The sequence below is a fragment of the Microtus oregoni genome, unplaced genomic scaffold (assembly GCF_018167655.1).
Source record: "Microtus oregoni isolate MIOR12 unplaced genomic scaffold, Mior012 000013F_ref0000133, whole genome shotgun sequence".
NCBI lineage: Eukaryota > Metazoa > Chordata > Mammalia > Rodentia > Cricetidae > Microtus > Microtus oregoni.
Window position 1 is genome coordinate 11,705,286 of NW_024543072.1, and position 20,817 is coordinate 11,726,102.

Sequence of the window (20,817 nt, forward strand, 5' to 3'; positions counted from 1 at the left end):
AGCACTTGGGAAGCAAAGACAGGCAGATCTCTGTAACTCTGAGGCCAGCCTGGTGTACAGAGTGAGTTTCAGCACAACCAAGGCTACACTGAGAAAACTCGTCTCAGAAACAAAAAAGAAACCAACCAAAATACCAACTGAAATAACAGATTTCTCAACAGAAACTTTAAGGTGGTGAAAAGTTGAAGTGATACATTTCAAGTTGTGAAGTGTGTGTGTGTGTGTGTGTGTGTGTGTCTGCTAACTCAAACTACTGTACCCTCAAAGCTATGTGTCTTAACTGAAGGAGAAAGAAAAAGTTCCCATAACAAAATTAGGCTAAAAGAAATTCATGACCTCTAAGCCAGATCATTATTTGGACTGAAGGAAAATACACATGTACCAATAAAACCCAGGGAAATAATGAACTATGCTTGAATAAGAGTGATCAGAAGAGGAATAGGAAAATGCTAGCCACTGCGCAGTCAACCAGCATGGCAGAACTAATACTTCTTAGGAACAACTGAGTATACATGGTTTCAATTCCCAGTAAAGACACAGACTAGCAGAGTGGATTAGATGGCAGGTGTGATGGCTGGTTTCCATTGTCAACTTGACAGAACCTAGAGTCACCTGGGAAGAGAGGCTCAGTAAGGGACTGTATGTACCAGACTGGCCTCTAGGTGGTTGTCTTGATTGTGTTAATTGATGTGGGAAGGAAGAGTCATGTGAGCACTCCTTAGGCTTGGGTCCTGAACTGCATAAAAGTGGAGAAAGTAAGTGGAGTAGCAAGCACACACGTTCATTTCTCTCTGCTCCTGACCGCAATGATGTAACTAGAAGGTTTAAGTTTCTGCTATCCTAACCTCCCTACAGCCATGGGCTGTAAACTGGAATGATGAGCTAAATAAGCCCTTGCTGCCTTAAGTTGCTTCTTGTCAGGGTATTTTGCAACAGCAAAAGCAGTGAAATGAGGCCAGCAGCATACATCTATTTGTTGTCCCGGACATATGGACCTCACCATAAAATGACAGGCAACGCCTCAGGGTGAAAGGAGGAAAAGGTAGCCCAGGCAAATAGAGCTGACAAACAAGCAGGTGTCCTGTTCAAACACCTGACTAAGTAGACTTAGAAACTAGCCAGAGGCAGTGAAGAAGCCCCTCAAACTGATTAGGGGGACAATCCATTAAAAGAACATAATTCTGAACGTGTGCACCTAATTTCATAGAACAAATAACAAATGTAAACCACAATTAGCTCTAGCTCACTAGCAGGTGACTTCAATACCTTCATTCTCAACAACTAACAGGTCACCCTGATTAAAAATAAACATAGAAATATCTGTATTAAATGACACCACAAACAAAATGGATCTAACAGACATCCAAACATACAGAATAATCCCCAGCCCACGGAACCTTCTCTAAAAGAGATCACCTATTAGGATACAAAGCATGCGTTAAGAGATATAGGGCAATCTCTATTATTTCTTGTTTTACATATGATCACAGTAGAATAAAGCTAAAAACAATAGCAAGAGAAACCCTAGAACATACACAAATTCATGAGGATTTGCCTGGCGGTGGGTGGCGCACGCCTTTAATTCCAGCACTTGGGAGGCAGAGGCAGGCGGATCTCTGAGTTCTAGGCTAGCCTGGTCTACAAGAGCTAGTTCCAGGACACGCTCCAAAGCTACAGAGAAACCCGGTATCAAAAAACAAAACAAAACAAAAAACCAACAACAACAACAAAAACAAATTCATGAGGATTAAACAATACACTACTGAATAGTGGATATTTTGTTAGGTTTACTAATATATGTTGGTACCATATTAATTTTGTAAACACTGAATTCTTTTATCTATTATTGGGTGTTCCATTCCAGAAGTCCAATTGATTTTCATGTTTATCTTATTTCTACCTACCGTGCTAAACTCTCGCATTGATTCTCCTATTTTTTGGAGAAGAAAGCTTTAATATACAAACCATCATATCATATAAATAATGTTTTATTTCATTCATCAAAAGATTTCTTTACACCTATTCACATGATCACAGTAGCTTTTTAAAAATGTCATGTTTGCGGGTTAGGGAGCTGGCTGAGTTGGTAAAGTGCATTCTTCACGGCATGAAGACCCTGTAGTCAGGCACAACTACTGTAGTGCTGCAGAAACAAGAGACAGGAGGTCTCTCATATCTCTCATGCCTGCAAGTAAGCCAATCTAGCCTCATTGGTCAGCTCCAAGCCATAAAAATCCATGTTTCAGCCAGGGGTTGTATGGGGATGGTGATGGCACACATCTTTAGTTCCAAAACTGGGAATGCAGAGGCAGGCAGATCTCTGTGAGTTCAAAGATAGTCTGGTCTACAGAATGAATTATAAAACAACCACTATTTAAACAGAAATGTTCTCAAAAAACTAAAAACAAAACAAAAAACGTAAAAAAAGAAAAAAGAAAAAGAAGCAAACAAGTCATGATCCAAAGAAGATGTACAGTCTCTGTGAGGATATCACCCAGGGTGGCCATCTGTCCTTCACATACAGGCAGATAGACACGCATGTGCCTCACCCCTCCACATGAACACATACACACACACACACACACACACACACACACACATATATATATATATGCATTTGAAAAAACTTTTTTTGGAGGCAGAGTCTTTCTATGGAGTCCTGGCTATTCTGCAAATTACTACATAGACCAGGCTGGCCACACGCTGCCTCTCCCTCCCAAGTGCCAGGACTGAAGGTGTGCCACCACTCTGGGCTTTTAAGTTTTTTAATTAATGTGGAATTTATAAAAATAGTTGCAAAAATAATACAAAGTTCCATTATATCCCTCACTCTATGTCCTCTACTATAAATATTTCACATACCATACAATAAACTTTATTACTTTATTGTTTTACTAACAGCAACACAATAAAAATAACATTAAATACCAATGGATATTTATACTTAATGTATTTGTATCACAAGCACAATTAATATGGCAAAGTCATACTATAAAAAATTTAAAAATATTAAAAATAAAATATGTTAAACTAAAAAATATCCTCACCAACTATAAGAAATATGGGCTAATAAAAATACTAAAAAGATAGCATAAATCACAATGGAAAATTGAGATGGCTTCTACGTGGTGATACCTTGTTTTTACTCTACAAAGAAGGCTGTGTGAAGTTCAGGAGGTAACAAAAGACTTAATTAACATGACACAAAGGACAACTCACAGTGAATCACTTCATCACTCTGAAACATCAAATCATTAGCATTTTTGTTGTCTAGGTTGCTGAAGCTGCTCTAGATTATGCATGCTGAAGGCTGCCCCTCCCCAGGTGACCTCATGGTTACAAAAGGAGCAGAAGTTTGTTTGCACATCCTGACCACCTGTCAGGATTGAATGGAGCTATCTTAAGTCAAAAGACTCAAGTAATTACATCCCGAGTTGGGACCTGCAACTACGCTTGTCCTTCAGCTGAGCAGCTTCCAAACTCTCTGACCTTCAGATCAGGTGGAAATGGGCCCACATTTTAGGGCCTCCACCGACATGGTAACCCTTTGCCACTGGAAAATGCCATCAGTGGCTTCTCACAGGCCCCCATGCCAAATTCGATTCAGTAGTTTCCTATAACCTTGGAGGAACTCCTTCCCAGAGCAATTAAAGAACCTAATGCCTACTGTAAGAAACCACACTGCTCTGAATGATAGAACAGCTACAAAAGAAAAAACAAAAATTGCAGGAGAACCCATAAAACAATCTTACAAAGGTTAGGTTTTAACAAAAGAGATCTTTTTTATTTTTTTATTGATTTTATTGAGCTATGTATTTTTCTCTGCTCCCCTCCCCTTCTACCCTCTGCCATGGTACCTATGCTCCCAATTAACTCAGGAGATCTTGTCTTTTTCTACTTCCCATGTAGATTAGATCCATGTATGTCTCTCTTGGGGTCCTCACTGTTGTCTAGGTTCTCTGGGATTGTAAACTGTAGGCTGGCTTTTCTTTGCTTTATGTCTAAAGCATGAGTGAGTACATATATTTGTCTGGGTCTGGGTTACCTCACTCAATATAATGTTTTCTAGATCCATCCATTTGCCCACAGATTTCAAGATGTCATTTTTTTTCTGCTGTGTAGAACTCCACTGTGTAAATAACACCACTAAGTGACAAACAACACCTAAAGCTCGGCTTTGGACTACAAACTGCTCAGGACAATTTCAAAATGGCTAGCTGAGATGATCCAGCCTCACAGACTGCTCTAGCCAGGATTTGAGACAAACCCTGAACATTCCCTTATACAGAGACTGGACTACAAATAATACAGCTACCTCTCTTAGGACTCAGCAAATTACCCAAATGCTTCTTTTCAGGAACTCCTAAAGATGTCATTGCCCCCAGACAACAGGAATATAACACCCACATTCCCAAGAGGTGAAGTGGTTAGTTTTTGGCCTTCATTGGGTTATAGATATTTGTCATTGTTTAGGGGGGTTGGTTACAAGTTGTTACTGGTAACGATCAGGAAAAAAGCTGAACAAAGGACTTTAGATTCAGGGTTCTTGTTTTGTAAAGAAAAAGGGGACTATAGACATGAGAGGATAAGAGGGTAGATTACTGAGTCTACTCTGAAAAGAAAAAGAGGAATATAGAAATAGGATAAAAATGTAAATTATTGATTCTACTTTTAAACCAAAAAGCAACTACTTGTTTTAAATGTTTTACTTTATTATGGATCTTTGTATATTGAAACAAATTTGAGATTAAATTTGTTAGAACATACTCTACATACATTTCTAATCTTATTCAAGGTATTGTACCTATACAGCTCATTCAACAATGTAATGCAAATATTAGTCATTGAAAGGAATAATTAAAAACTAAATAGGATATAAAAAATGGAAAATAGTAGTTAGTCATTACAATCAAACTTATAGTCATAATTAGGTATGTTTTCAAGGTCAAACAAAGATATCTTCAAACACTTCAGGTATCTACAGAATATGGCATTTAAGATGTTTTTTGTTTTGTTTGTTTGTTTGTTTTTGGTTTTTTCGAGACAGGGTTTCTCTGTGGTTTTTTGTTTGTTTGTTTGTTGGAGCCTGTCCAGGAACTAGCTCTTGTAGACCAGGCTGGTCTCGAACTCACAGAGATCTGCCTGCCTCTGCCTCCCAAGTGCTGGGATTAAAGGCGTGTGCCACCACCGCCTGGCAGCATTTAAGATGTTTTAATGACATAGGTTCTTTTCTTTATTGATGACAATGAGACATGTCTGTCCCTGGCAGCATCAATCTACTTCAGAGAAGATGATGGACATCGTGGAAACTCCATATAGAATTTACTTTCTTTGTGGCAAAACTTAGCCATTGGGCAAGAAAATGTCCTTGCCTTGACTACTGACAGTATACTGTCCAAATTGGACGAATAGGACACAAAAGAAAGGACTGCTGAACTTTGCCAAGATGAGGGACAGCCCTTCAGAATATCCTGCTTCACAGAAAAGTCTGTAAGATATGCTAGGCCTACAGGCTAAAGATGGATGTCCCTACATTACAGGGGAACCTTGGGTGACTGTCCAAGCATCCAGCTGTTTCTGTCATTTCTCACAGTTTTTGGAAGTTGCTTGCTCACACTTCCTGCTTACTCAGATACTATTATTTCCTTCTTGGATCTCTGAGGACATTGCAGACTAGATAGTTACAGTTACAGTTTTCCTTCTTACCAGATTCAGAAAAGAAATTCACTAAAGAAGTGTAAAGTATATAAGGTTGAGAGACATAGAAAGTGAATTAGGTACAATCTTTTGGACTCATCAAGATAGGATAAATACGGAGTATTTTCTCTGACTTTGTCAATTATTAATGGACTAGGCATTGTTGATGCATTTATCACCTCTCTATATTATTTATAGTTATTACACTTAGTATATATGGTTTTGTTATATTGTCACCTTTTTTATTTTAGACAAGAGGGGAAATGTGGTGCTATCTTGTTTGTACTCTACAAATAAAGCTCGTCTGAATATGATGGGTGGAGCTAGCCACTAGTTAGGTCTGGAGGTCTGTACAGATAAGTGATATGGCTAGGTGGAGAGAGGAATATAAGGTAGGCGAAGACAGGAAGTTAGCCCTTTTTTGGCTGAGAAGTGAGCAAGGCTGTGCTGTGGCTTGCTCCTTCATCTCTCTGATCTTTCAACATCTGCCCAATATCTGGCTCCAGGTTTTTTATTATTAAGACCAACTAGAACTCATGCAACACTTCTGGCATTTATGCATTCTACTTACAACATAGTGTACACCTTTACAAGAAGCTGGTAACTCTAGAGAGTTCTTTGGAGGGAAGATTTAGTTTTGACATAATTCATGGTCAGATTAGCATACTTAAGGTCTAAGTTCTCAAAAAGCACATTCAGAACCCATAAAAGCAAACAATATAAAATATTCCTTACTGTACATTCACCTTTTAAAAATGTTCAAATAATTCAGTTGGCCTTAAATATATTTCTTGAATTCAAAATTGCTGAGGTTTCCTGAGACGATCTTTTCATGTCTCACAGCCTAGACATGATCTTAAAGTCAGGCCATACCCTCTTGCAACCACTGTTTTATGATTTCTCAAGCATGAAGCATGCCTGGTCTATCTCTGACATTTCCTAAACACAGCAATCGACACGTCTACAGAAGACATCCAGACATTTGGTTGTTTGTTCAGTTTTAGCACACACACCAAGTCATCACCAAGTCTTCTGCCTTGAGAAACGTTTGCTGATGGGTTTGCTTTTCTGTACAGCCCCCTCTCTCTTTACCCATATAAATGCCAGTCAATATGGGGTTTTCACAGTTACCTGGGCTTGATATTTTCTTCCCCATCCCTTCTCTATATTTGTGTTATTAATACTGCTAGGTTCCCCAGTGTCTGAATGCCATTGTATCTCCCTCCCTGCATCCAGAGGTTGCACATGTTTACCACAGGAATGTGGGACACATTACTAAGGTCCTACTAGTCAGAGCTTTACAAGCAAGATGGCCACTTGCCTCCAGTCACGTCTTCACTCCCCTCTCTCTCCTCCCTTCTCACTGGCACTGTGTAAACCATAAATCTCTTAAGTTTCTGGATTCTCCTCCACATAAATGTTCACTTTTAGTCTACAAATAAACAAAGTCACATGTATCTGACTCTACTCTCCTCTCTTACAGGGGCAGAGAAGACTACATACATACACTTCTGGGAGCTTTGTGTTTATATGTAACTCTTATCTGTTACTATTTTTCTTTTTTTTTTCTTTTTTTTTCTTTTTTGTTTAGTTTTTCCGAGACAGGGTTTCTCTGTAGCTTTGGAGCCTGTCCTGGCACTAGCTCTTGTAGACCAGGCTGGCCTCAAACTCACAGAGATCCACCTGCCTCTGCCTCCTGAGTGCTGGGATTAAAGGCGTGCGCCACCACCGCCCGGCCTCTGTTACTATTTTTCAACCTGCATTTTCCGTTATATGAATGTACCATAATTTAGTCATTCTTACATTATGAGCATTTAGAGTTTCCAATACATATATTTATATATATATATATAATATTTATATATAAATATAATATATATTATATTTATTATATAATATTTAATATTTATATTATTATAATATAATAATATTTATATTATTATATTATATATATTATATATATAAAATTTTGGAGCTATTGCCAACCCCCTCCAGAAGGGTTGTGGAGTTCCCATTCCCAGGACTAATTGTAAGAGCCCCTGTGTTGTGGAATATGAGTTGAAGATGTGTTATATTTGTTTATGCTGTGGAACATTTGTTTAATGCTGCAAAGATGTGTTGCATTCTTTTATGTTGCATTTGTTTAACTCTGTGAAGCTGTGTTACTTCTCCTGTCTAAAATACCTGATTGGTCTAATAAAAAGTTGAATGGCCAGTAGTAAATGAGGAGAAAGGATAGGAAAAAGTAACAGACAGAGAGTATAAATTGGAGGAGAAACTGGGAAGGAGGAGGAGGAATAAGAACAAGGAGAGGAGGACGCTAGGGGCCAGCCACCCAGCCACACATGGGATAAGCAAAGGGAAAGATATATAGAAATAGAGAAAGGTAAAAGCCCAGGGACAAAGGGTAGACAGGATAATCTAAGTTTAAGAAAAGCTCGGAACAAATAAGCCAAGCTAAGGCCAGGCATTGATAAGAAAGAATAAAACTCCATGTGCAATTTATTTGGGAGCTGGGTGGCAGGCCCCCAAAGAGTTAAGAGAAAAAGAGCCAAAAAAGAAAAAAAAAAAAACCAACTACAGCAGTCTGTCCATAGCCTTACCAACAGAATGTACTGTCATATGTTTAATTCTGTCAGTCTAAGAGGAAAGAAGTTATCACTTTAAACATTTATATTTACACATTTACTCATTTTTAAACTTTTATTTTATGTATATGGGTGTTATGCCTACATGTAAATCTGTGTACCACATGAGTGTCTAGTGCCCAGTGAGGCCAGAAGTGGGTGTCCGCTCCCTAGAACTGGAGTTATAGATGATCGTGAGCCACCAATGTAGGTGCTGGGAATTGAATCCAGGTCCTTTGGAAGAACAGCAAGTGCTCTTAACTGCTGAGCCCTCACTCCAGCTCCTGGGAAGAAGTATCTTTATGCCACGCACTATGCCTGGTTCTTGGTTGATCCTGCTACAACATAAATTCTTTTATTATTTGAATTAAATTTATCTTTTATTCCAGCTATATCGGAGCATGTGTAAATAGACTGTTTTTTTAAAATTAATTTTATATTCTGCTACCACATGGAATTCTTTTACTATTTGAATTAGTCTTATCGTTTCTTTTCTGGGAAATTTCCAGACATGTTACATCAGAGCGAGTATGAAGAGACTTAACTGCACTGGATAGAAACTCTAGTGTAAAATGAATACTTTCAGCCTGGTGGTGGTGGCGGCACACACCTTTAATCCCAGCACTTGGGAGGCAGAGGCAGGCGGATCTCTGTGAGTTTGAGGCCAGTCTGTGCAACAAGAGCTAGTTCCAGGACAGGCTCCAAAGCTACAGAGAAACCCAGTCTCAAAAAACAAACAAACAAAAAAGATGAATACTTTCACATATGGACATCTTTATCTCCTCCTAATCCTGTAAAAGTGCTGTGAGGACCTTTTTTTCTTCTTCTTTAAATTAGATATTAGCAGGCTGGGAATATAGCTGTGCTGACAGATGCTTCTGCAGAGTTCCCAGGCCCCTGGTTCAATCCCCAGAACCATTTAAAGCCTGGTATGGCACATGTGACAAAGGTGACAGACGCAGGCAAAAGGACCAGAGGTTCACTACGTTGTATCTAATAGCTGGTGTGTCTAAATTTTAATCTCTAATGCAGTCAAGTGTAACTACTGTCTTTCCCTAAAACTTTATATAGCCAGAATTCCCAAAAGCCTTTTTTAGTTTTGATTGTTTCAAATTGGTAATTTCTGCCTTAACATTTAGTTTAAATATTTATACTTTATTTTTTCTTGATCAAATTAGCAACTGACATATCTACTTTAAAATAGTGGACTCTGGCTTATTATATTGTTTTATAATTCTCATTCTTATTAATTTCTATTTATATTATGATTTTATACTTTTGGGTTTCTATAACTTACTTAGTTGTTTTGTAAACTTTCTGAGATTGCAATTTTATTTCTATTCTTTCATTCTTATTGGTAGAAGTGTTCGACTAAGAAATATTTGTCTGATAGCTGCTTTAAACATACCTTCTGTGTTCCAAATACACATCATGGTTATTACTTCTATAAAATTTTGTATCAATCCTTGAAATCCAAAATTTGTTTTAAAAGTTCCAAACTCAAAATAGGGAGGCCCGTTTTTGTTGTGATTACCTAAAGAATTACAGGTTTCTAACACTTTGGTAAGCGTGGATGTTATACTCCTGCTTGATGGAAGTCACTGGGTTTTGACAGTCTACTATAGAGTTAATGTCTCTGGGTGCAGCATGTTCTATATGACCTTATTTACATACAAAACTAATCTATGAAGCACAGTAATCAGATCGCCCATTTCTTTAATTATGTTTTATATATTAGCACTGTCTTGAGCAGCTTGGCACGACTCCTCAATGAGTTGCAGTACACATCTCTTAGATTAAACTTAAAAACCAGAATGACAGCAAAAGTCGGCCCGGAAGAGAGACTATAAAAGCTATGGCTGGTGTGGATCCTGTATAGTTTTCTGTGGTGCCAGAGATCAAATCCAGGGTGAGGGACACGCTAGGTCAGTGCTCTACCACAGGGCTGCATCCCCACCTTGATTTTCTTTATTTACCAAGACTTATTTAGTTTTGATTAACACATAAAGTATACATGTTAATGAGATGGCATGTAATGCCTTAATGTATGAACACATCATAAATGTTCAAATCAAGTTAAACAAACTTATCTCTACACACATTTCTTGTTTCTTTACGGCAAAAACATTTTAAGTACTTAACTCTAGCTTTGCTCCAGTGCACAATGCTTTCTGTAGTCACCCCTGTGCAGCAGAACAACACATATCATTTTTCTTACAGATATTCTAATATGCCAATAAAGTTGTAATATGTTCCTACTAAGTGGCTATTTTTATTTTATTTATTTTGCAGTGTTGGGGATCAACCCAGAGTCTCTGATTTTATTTACTTTTTTGATAAGTATCATTGCCTAGGCTAGCCTCAACTTTATAATATTTTGCATTAGCTTCCCAAATATGATTTCAAGTATTGATATCCCACATGACTTATTTATTTATTCATTTATTTATGTATTTTGAGATGCTAGAAATCAAAGTCTTACATAGAGTAGACAAGATCTTTACCAGTGTGCTATACCCTGGTCCATGGAAGGACTATAAAATAATGTAGCCACAATGGAAAATAGTTTGGTAATTTCTCATAAAACTATGGTATGCTTCTGGAATACAATCCAGCAATTAAACCCTAGAAATTGAGTCACAGAAATGCACATTTATGTTCACACAAAAACTCTTAAAACCCTCACAGGAAATAACTCAAATATTCCTCAACAAGTGACTAAGAGGACAGCAGTGTATGAACGTAGCGGAACACCATTCAACAAGTGACTAAGAACAGCAGTGTATGAACGTAGCGGAACACCATTCAACAAGTGACTAAGAACAGCAGTGTATGAACGTAGCGGAACACCATTCAACAAGTGACTAAGAACAGCAGTGTATGAACGTAGCGGAACACCATTCAGCACTGAGAGGAGTGACTACTGTGCATGCGATGGTCACCAGGAAGGAAGCCAGCTTTTCTAAGCAATGATAGAAAAGGTTTCAAACTACTTTGTCTGACTATGAGTCCCAGAGGATTTTTAATTATCTCAAAGACTCAGAGGGTGATATTACACAGGTAAGCTTCAAAAGTCTGTAGAATGACTGAGAAAAATGTTTTCTTTTGTCTATCTACATTTTTCTGTAGACAGTATCTCAGAGATAACTCATTAAATACTAAAACCCACCACTTTGTAGACTCCCTAAAAAGAAAATGAAACAAAAGCCCCAATACTTATGTGATCAACAATATACAAGTTCATCTTTCTCTCTCTCTTCTAGGCACATAGCTGCCATCTGAGGCTGGGGCCCCTTCTTATCCCTACCATAATCGTCTTTTAAAGTTCTATTTTCAATTCTTTTTTAAAGGCTAAGGGTAGAGCACAGGTTTAGCATCAGGTGGGGCCCTATGTTCAATCTTAGTAATGCAAAAATAAAAATGAGCTACAATTTCATGAAAACATGAAAATGTTTAGAAAACATAAAAGCCAGTTTTACTCGAATCTTTCCTAAAATATTTGCTTGCAGACTTCCAGTGGATTTATAATGAGGTAACATTCCAATGACCCCACCATATATCAAAGATATATCCAAAATGTATTAGATATACCTAGTCTACCATCTGTCCCCACACAGCAACACAGCACAATGTGAAGTCTCGGCAGCTCACCTTATAATCAGATGGCTGACTGTGACCCTTGGCTTTCTGCCTCTGGCAGCATCATTAGTCCAGAAAAGATCAAAACCCAAAGTATGTTCATACCAGTTTTGTACCATCCTAAAGTCAAAAAGTCATGAATTAAAAGCATCCTAAATGCAGGATATTCAAAATATATCTTACATTTTTCAGGTCGGACATGCGAATAACTTCCAAGATTTACTAACTGACTGGTAAATGTTGATTGGAGTACTGTCTCACCAACCCATTGATCCTCATAAACAGTGACATCTGAAAATAGAACACAACAAAATCCCGTCACACCATGAGTTCCTTTAGACTGTGGTTCACTTATCAAGCACACAGTAGTAACTAGTCATGGCAAAACATTATGTACACATCTTATACACCAGGCAACTCGAGTTCTTATGGCAAAAAATGATAAAACAGCAAACTTAAACTCTGAACCTAGACCCTTGCCTATAAGGCATGAACAAGTCGGGAGTCACCTGGTCCAAGACAGAGGAGGAAGTTGAATTCACACTGCCCTCAACTGAGCTCAATTTTCCCATCCTAATCCCTACAACTTTCTCCCAGTATGCAGCAGTAGAAATGATTTCATAACAAAATGGCAGACTACCAGCATCAGAGACATACTGAAGCATGCCCCTTTTTCTACCCAAAGGAAATCAAGTCCCAACACCACTAAACCATGGATATGAAGAACTTATTGGGTGGAACCACAACATATGAACATAGTCAAGCCTAGATAATATAGAATATACACACACTACTGAGAATTTGTGCCAGCAAGCTATATACAGGGCAAGCAAAGAAAATGCTACACTCTTCCAGTGGGCTGCCATCAAAAACAGAATTGGTTTATTCAGGTTCAAAAGGTTCCACTGTGGATAAACTTGGAGGAGACCTGAATTCAACACTATTGCACTGGACCACAAGACCAGGCCATTTATCCTTTAGCCATATGATGACAAGTCCCACAAAAGCACTGCCCTGCACCGAGAAGTACCCAACACCACAGTCATTAGTCTTCTGGAAGCTAGAGCTAACACCAATGCCCAGAATATCAGGAGGAGTTAAGTATTTGATTTGGAAAAGAAGGAAAAGCATGAGAATAACAAACAGCAAAGCAAGCAAAAGGATACAACTATCTTTCCTTAGAAAGCTCAAAATTAATAAAGAATTTTGTCAGAAAATAATGCTAGGAACTCCTTTCCTACTTATTTGGCTGGTTGGGCTTACAGCCGGACTAAATGTTGACTCTTGTCTCATTAAAGAGCTACTGTATGGTGGGTTTGGCCCACAACTTTTTTCAGTCCTTTTTTTATCTTTCAATACATTGTCTTTTACAATAGACTTGGCACCCAATTTCTATATGTAATATGTTGTTCTGTTAAGGTAATGATGTTAACTTTTCATTCATCTTCTACTTCCTTGCCAATAGTAGTATGCTATTCTACAATTCTGGAAAAATTTGAAAATCAGACCCAGGGATTTTTAAAGCTAAAGAAGAACAAACAAAAAAAGACAATGGCTGAACTACAGAGACAAGATGTCTGGATTCCAGCTTATTCTGCAATATGTGTCTGATTCAAAACCAATGAATTACAGACACTATGGCAGGTCCAGCAGCTGAAAGTGAAATTCAACCATCATTGCTCGTTGAGTGGGAACTGTAGGTGTTGGCAACCACAGATTTCCTGCTTGTAATGATCTGCTAGAAGAAGTTGTATTTCAACTAACGGTTTCAACAACTTATGGTTGTATTTCTTTCTAAGAACTTTTCTATATTTGATTCCTACTGTTATGATGAAGACCATGACAAAAGCAACCTAGGGAAGGAAACTTACAATTTTCACTGAGGGAAGTCATGGCAGAAACTTAGTACAGAAATCTGGGGGCAGAAACTGAAGCAGAGACCAGGAGAAATACTGCTTCCTGGTCTGCTCTCCATAGCTTACTCTCCATTCCTTGTTCAGTCTGCTTTTTTATACAACTCAGGACCACCTGATCAGTAATGGCACCACCCACAAAGGGCTGGGTCCTTCCACAACAACCCTTGATCAACAAAATGCCCCACATGTTTACCTATAGGCCAATCAGATGGGGGCATTTTCTGAACTAAAGTTCCCTCTTCTGTGATAACTCTAGTTTGTGTTAAGTGGATAAAAATACTAACCAATGCAGGACTTCACTGTGAAGCCAGTTACATTACAGATGGGTTTTAGACACAGAATAGTCAAACTATTCAAACTACCACATGTTCACCTTGGAATAAACACACACACACACACACACACATATACATATATATATTTGAGGCAGGGTCTCATTATATAGCTCTGGCTGTCCTGAAACTCCCTATGTAAACCAGGCTGGCTTTGAACTCACAGAGTTCTGACTGACTCTACCTCCTGAGTGCTGGAATCAAAGGCATCCACTACCATGACCAGCTAGCTGTTTTAGATATTTCCAAACAGCTTTTCATTTCATGTTGGTGGCTATATTACTCATATGTCAGATACACCAAATATCATGTTCATGTATTACTACAAATAAGATCATGATTGGCTAGGGATGTAATTTAAAGGTAGAGTGGTTGGCTAGCATGGTGTGGCCCAAGGTTCTTAGGGTAAAAGTGAAACAAAATAGTTTCACCAGGTACAGTAACATGCCTATAATCCCAGTACTCAGGAAGCAGAAGCAGAAGAACTGTCATGAATTTGAGACCAGTTTGGGTTACAGAATAAGACTCTGAGTCAAAAAATAAAAAAGAGAGCAGGGCATGGTGGCACATGCTTTTAATCCTTGCACTTGGGAGGCAGAGGCAGCTGGATCTCTGAATTCAAGGCCAGCCTGGTCTATAGAGGAAGTTCCAGGACAGTCAGGGCTACACAATGAAACCCTGTCTTGAAATAAAAAAGAAAAAAAAAACCTTTAAAAATAATAATCTAACTGTCCTACAATAGAAAAATGTTAAATAAATTCCAGCAGTTACTTGATGTTAACTATTTACAAACAATGTATGGATGATATGGAAAAAAAACAGAGGTAGCAGGACTGTTTCTACTTATCAGTGAGTGACCTTGAAATAAGATGGCCTTGTTTAAATTGTGACCTAGGTGCTGGTCCAGTCAGTCACCACTTTACTATTGGGAAAACCTAACTTCTTTAATACTCTAAAAATTCCAACATTTGGCGAGCAGTCAGGAAGAGCAAGAATGCAAAGTCATCCTCATCTGAATATAATAGCAAATTTAAGGTCAGCCTGGGCTGGTGGAGATTGTCGCAAAAAACACAAACAAAAGTCCATCAACATCTGTGCCTGTTCCTTCAGTAAGAGTTTAATGTATACAGCATTACTGGAGTGATGTGGCAGAAATACTGTCCTTTCATAAAAATACTGCTAATAAAGCAACGGAGTTAATAAGACACATAAATAGAGCCTTAAACAGCAAAAAGAAGCCTGGCGGGGGTGGTACACGCTTTTAAGCCCAGTGCTCTAAAGGCAGGTCAGATTAATGAGTTTAAGGTCAATCTGGTCCACCCTTCCAGGACAGCCAGGGTTACAGAGAAATTCTGTCTCGAAATAAACAAAATAGCAAAAAGGAGCCCCATGAGAGGACTTAAACTATCACATGATGGATGATTATGAGAAACAACCAGGGAAGCGGAAGGCAGCACAGACCAAAGAAGGGAACTATAGCCCCAGGAAGCAGTAAGGAGAGCAACACATACTACAAAGGGTCAGTCACACCCAGTGTAGGCAGATGGCAAGGAAAGAACCCTGGGAGACAAGAAACAAAAACCACAGCTTTACAAAGCAAGCTGCCACTATACTTAATGGCCTTACCTGTAAGTAAAATTATGTCCCCAGGAAACACTGTAAGTGCCCAAAATGCTGCAGTCCTCCACAGAACAACTCTCCTCTTCATTTCTGATTGATCGATTACTACAATTGTTGCTAATGGTACTTTAGAGCCAGAATGTGGTCCAGATTTTACACTTATTTCCTTCACATGACATGGGGTTAGCACCATGACTAAGCAATTATACTTCTGACTTTTAGAGTCACAATTTTTTATTAATGATATCTTTTTAATGGCCTTAAATTCAGACATGATCCTGCGGGGCACTGTTTTGGCTGACTCTCTTGTATTAGAATTCATCCTTGGCTTCTTGGACACTTGATGGACTTCTGAAAGAGCTTTGGAATGGTGGGAAATATCTTTAGAGGACCGGCTTCCTGTTGCGGCACACTGGCAGAAGGCACTTAGTTGAGAGCGCAGCATCCCTGAGCTACACAACTCGATGCACACCTCCTTTGCTGGCAGGTTTTCTTCAGTACTACAAAGATTTTGCGAGCTTCTATTATCTTCAAGACTTTTTCCAGGGTTTCTGTGAACGTGACTGCTTTCTGATTCGGGACAAGCAGGACTAAAAAGTTCCAGGGAATATGCCTGGCTTTGCTCACTTTCAGATCCTTCTTCAGAATCTTCTCTGGGCTTAACAAGATTATCTTCAGCTCGCCTTCCTTCTGGACATCCTGTAGGCTCCATCTCCATGTTTACAGTCCCTTTATTTAGACAGTCTTGCCCTGTATTATTCCCGTGAGCTAGAAGAGCACGCTGGCTGGAGGACATTACACTGAGAAACTCTGTGTCTGTAGATATTTTCTGGCCTGAGGCCGTCCCAGCTGCCCCCTCAGACTCTGACTCACGCTTCGTGTCAGAGGAAAAGACCTCCTGACTCTGCCCTTCATGTTCAGTTGGCACAGGCTTTGTTCTCACAGCACCCGGCCCTGTGTCAATCTGTTCAGTACAGTCCAAATCCAATCCAGCTGTGCACTTATGATCTAATGCAAACACATCTGCTTGAAAGTCCTCAGCACAGGGATCTGACTGGCTTCTGGACTGCTCATCTATAATCTTCTTAGCGTCACAATGAAGCTTTTCTTCTTCAGGTAAATGCTGAACTCTGTCCTTAAACTCACATATCTGCTCATCAGGTATATCACTCCGGCCTGAGGGGTGAGCCTTCTGGGACTCCATACTCTGAGTTTCAGAAGCAGAACAGATGAAGCCATCTTCCATCTGCACAGACCTAGTCACATGAGTTGTTAAAAGGTGACCACTAAGAACATTTGGAAGGGCAGCAGTTTCTGGGATTTGGTAGTCTTTCAGATTTTCAAGCTCCTGGTTTTCAGCCTTCAGATGTAAAGACTGCTGTTTATACAAAAGCTGGATTTGTTCCCAGGCGTTGGTAGTGGAAGTTGTTCCCTGTGATATCGCCATTTTCAGTGGAGCAATTGGAGCACCCCAAAAAATGTGAACTTGAGATTGACTCATAATTTCTGATAAAATAAAAATTTCAAAATTAATTTATTAGTAGTCTTCTACCTAATATGATGAAAACAAACTATTAACCAAAAACATGTCATTTAGTTTGGTATGCCAATATAATTATAAAATCAATAAATAAGAAATTACAGAAAAATCAGAAAGTTGGTAGTGGAACACAGCTTTAATCCCAGCACTTGCGAAGCAGAGGGAGGCAGATCTCTGTGAGTTCAAGGCCAGCCTTGTCTACAGAACGACTTCTAAGACAGCCAAAGGGTTACACAAAGCAACTCTGTCTTTAAAACAAAGAAAAGAAAATCAAAAGAAAATCTTCTGCTGTGGGATAATGCTCTTGTACACTGTAAAGATTTGCTACTCATATTAGTTTAACAAAATGCTGATTGGCCAGTAGCCAGGCAGGAAGCATAAGCAGGACAACCAGACTAGGAGAATTCTGGGAAGAGGAAAGGCAGAGATGCAGTCACCACCTGGATGCAGAGGAAACAAGATGAGATGTCTTTTTGAGAGATACCAAGCCACGTGGCTAAACAGAGACAAGAATTATAGGTTAATTTAAGTTGTAAGAGCTAGTTAATAGCCGGGCGGTGGTGGCGCACGCCTTTAATCCCAGCACTTGGGAGGCAGAGGCAGGCGGATCTCTGTGAGTTCGAGACCAGCCTGGTCTACAAGAGCTAGTTCCAGGACAGGCTCCAAAACCCCAGAGAAACCCTGTCTCGAAAAACAAACAAACAAACAAAGAGCTAGTTAATAATAAGCCTGAGCTAATAGGCCAAATACTTTATAATCAACATAAGCCCCTGTGTTTCTTTGGGGCTGAACGTCAGTGGGACCAGGCAAGATAGAAACTTCCACCTACAGTCTTCAGTTAAAGACTGAGAGAAGGGCCAATAAGCTGGTTCAGTGTAAGGTGCTTACTATGCAAGCCTGACAACCTGAGTTCAATCTCGGAAACCATGTTGGGAAGGGAGAAGTGACTCCCAAAGTTGTCCTCTGACCTCTACCATGGGACACCTAGACTTATATTCACATATACATACCACACACTCACATAATAATAACTAATAAATCTAATATTAAAATTTAATTGTAAGATAGAGACACAAAGCTAAGCATCAAACAAGTACATTTTTAGAATATGTGTTTCTTGTGTTGTCAAATCCTGTCCCAATTAAATAACAACTTAGCTTTAAAGGGCAGTCATTTATTTAATTGTATCATATTATCCATAAATATCTGTCTTCTTAACTCAATAGACTCTCTCAGTTAAGTTTTGAACCTCCTCTGAACTCAATCTCATAATCAATAGAAGGCACAAACTGAAAGGCAAAAAACAAGTTAGTTTGTTGTTTTGTTTTTGTTCATTTGTTTGTTTTTCGAGATAGGGTTTCTGTGTAGCCTTGACTGTCCTGGAACTCAGTCTGTAGACCAAGCTGGCCTCAAACTCACAGAGATCTGCCTGCTTCTGCCTCCCGAGTACCAGGATCAAAAGCATGTGCCGTCATGTGGAGGAGGGTCTTATGTAGTCTAGGCTGGTCCTGAACTTGTTATACATCCAAGGATGTCCTTGAATCCTAACCTTCTGGGTTTATAAGTGTGCATCACTATGCCCAGCTTCATCTTTTCTATAATACAAACAAACCCAAATTGATGGTAATAACTATGTAATACATAAAAAGAAACTCATCATCATTTAAAAACTTTTTTCACTAGCCGGGCAGTTGTGGCACACACCTTTAATCCCAGCACTTGGGAGGCAGAGGCAGCAGGATCTCTGTAAATTCAAGGCCAGCATGGTCTACAAAGTAAGTTCCAGGACTGTTACACAGAGAAACTCTATCTCAAAAATCTAAAAACAACAACAAAAAAAAGGAAACAAATAAAAGACAACCACTTTTTTTCTATAAACTATGGTACTTGAAGTAAGGAAATATGAGCAAACACCCTACTGGTTGGTAAAGAAACATTTCAACTTACCACTTGCTCATAACTGACTTTAATTAAACAGATATATTCCTATTACTCACTGAAAAGCATTGATTAGTACAATAATATGGAGGCAAAGGCCTGAGGTACTTTTGACCTCATGTACTCTGACTACAAACTAGGGGATGGGGTAGGGATGATTACCTAAACAGTGGTCTTGTTTGAAATTCACTGCCGTTAATCCCCAAGTGGGTCCTAGCAATCCTGTTCCTGCCTGCACAATCCCTTTTGAAATAACTTTTATATCTCTTACCCAGTCCTCACATACAGCAGGTATTACTGATTGCATACAACAATATTACTGATTGCTCTCACATTTACCAATATAATTCCATGGAGTCTCTATTCTCTCCTAGTTTCCTGATATTATTGCTGAGCTCTCACAAGTATGAGTGCACGCGTGTGTGTGTGTACAGAAGCACACGAAGAGGCCAGAAAAGACACTGAGTATTCTCTACTGATCCCTTTACTCTTTTTTTTTTTTTGGCAGAGTTTCTCACTGAATTTAAGAGAGCCACGTCAATACAAATGCATCTTCTAAACACATAAATTTTAATGGAAAAACTAACATTTAGAATATATAACTTAGCTGGGCAGTGGTGGCACATGCTTTTAATCCCAGTACTTGGGAGGCAGAGGCAGGTGGATCTCTGAGTTTGAGGTCAGCCTGGTCTATACAGTGAGTTCCAGAACAGTTCGGGCTATATAAAGAAACTCTGTCTAGAAAAAGAAAAAGAAAAAAAAAACAAGAAAGAAAGGAAGAGAAGGGAAAGGAGAAGGGAGGGGAATGGGGAAGGGAGGGGAATGGGGAAAGGGTGGGGAAGGGGGAAGGAAGAGAAAGGGAAAGAAGGAGGAGGAGGAGGAAGAGGAGAAGGAAGAAGAAGAGGAAAAAGAAGAGAAAGAGGGAGGAGGAGGAGGAAAGATATATAACTTAGCCAAGCATAGTAGCACAAACAAAACCTTTAATCCCAGCACCAGGGAGGCAGAGCCAGGTAGATCTCTGTGAGTTCAAGGCCAGCCTTGTCTACACAGACAGTTTCAGGACAACAAGGACTGTTGTACAGAGGAAAGAGGAAACCCTGTTTCAAAAAAACCTTTAAAAATATTTTTAAAAAAGAATCAAGAAGGCTTAGGTGTGTGTGTGTGTGTACATATATATATATATATATACATATATATATATATATATATATATATATATATATATATATATGAAACACAGTTGTATCTTAGTACTTTGGAGACAAAAGCATCAGGGCCCTCCTAAGTTTGAGGACAGAGCCTAGGGCTATAAAAGCTAGATTCTCTCTCAAAAAGATCATGAGGGACCAAGATTATAGATGATTGTTTTAAATACTTCTGTGTTTAATTTTTTATGATATATGACTAATATGTACTATTTTCATAATGCCAGTTCTTTTTCATTTGGTCATTCAGGCATTCTTTCACAGCCTTCAGGCAGAATACAATGTTCCAAGAATAAAGAACAA

General features: G+C 38.9%; 1 protein-coding gene across 4 annotated transcripts in view; it reads right to left on the reverse strand.

Moving 5' to 3' along the window:
• The window catches only part of Shld2 (shieldin complex subunit 2), a 94,519-nt gene that overhangs the window by 20,222 nt on the left and 53,480 nt on the right, over positions 1-20,817 (reverse strand). For all 4 annotated transcript variants that reach the window (XM_041662333.1, XM_041662331.1, XM_041662332.1 and 1 more), the window contains 2 exons: positions 15,838-17,337; positions 12,147-12,254 (listed from right to left, as the gene is read on the reverse strand). In XM_041662333.1, coding sequence (XP_041518267.1) covers positions 12,147-12,254; positions 15,838-17,332 — 1,603 coding nt within the window. In that variant the 5' untranslated portion in view covers positions 17,333-17,337. Of the gene's footprint in view, positions 1-12,146; positions 12,255-15,837; positions 17,338-20,817 lie in introns of those variants that run through there.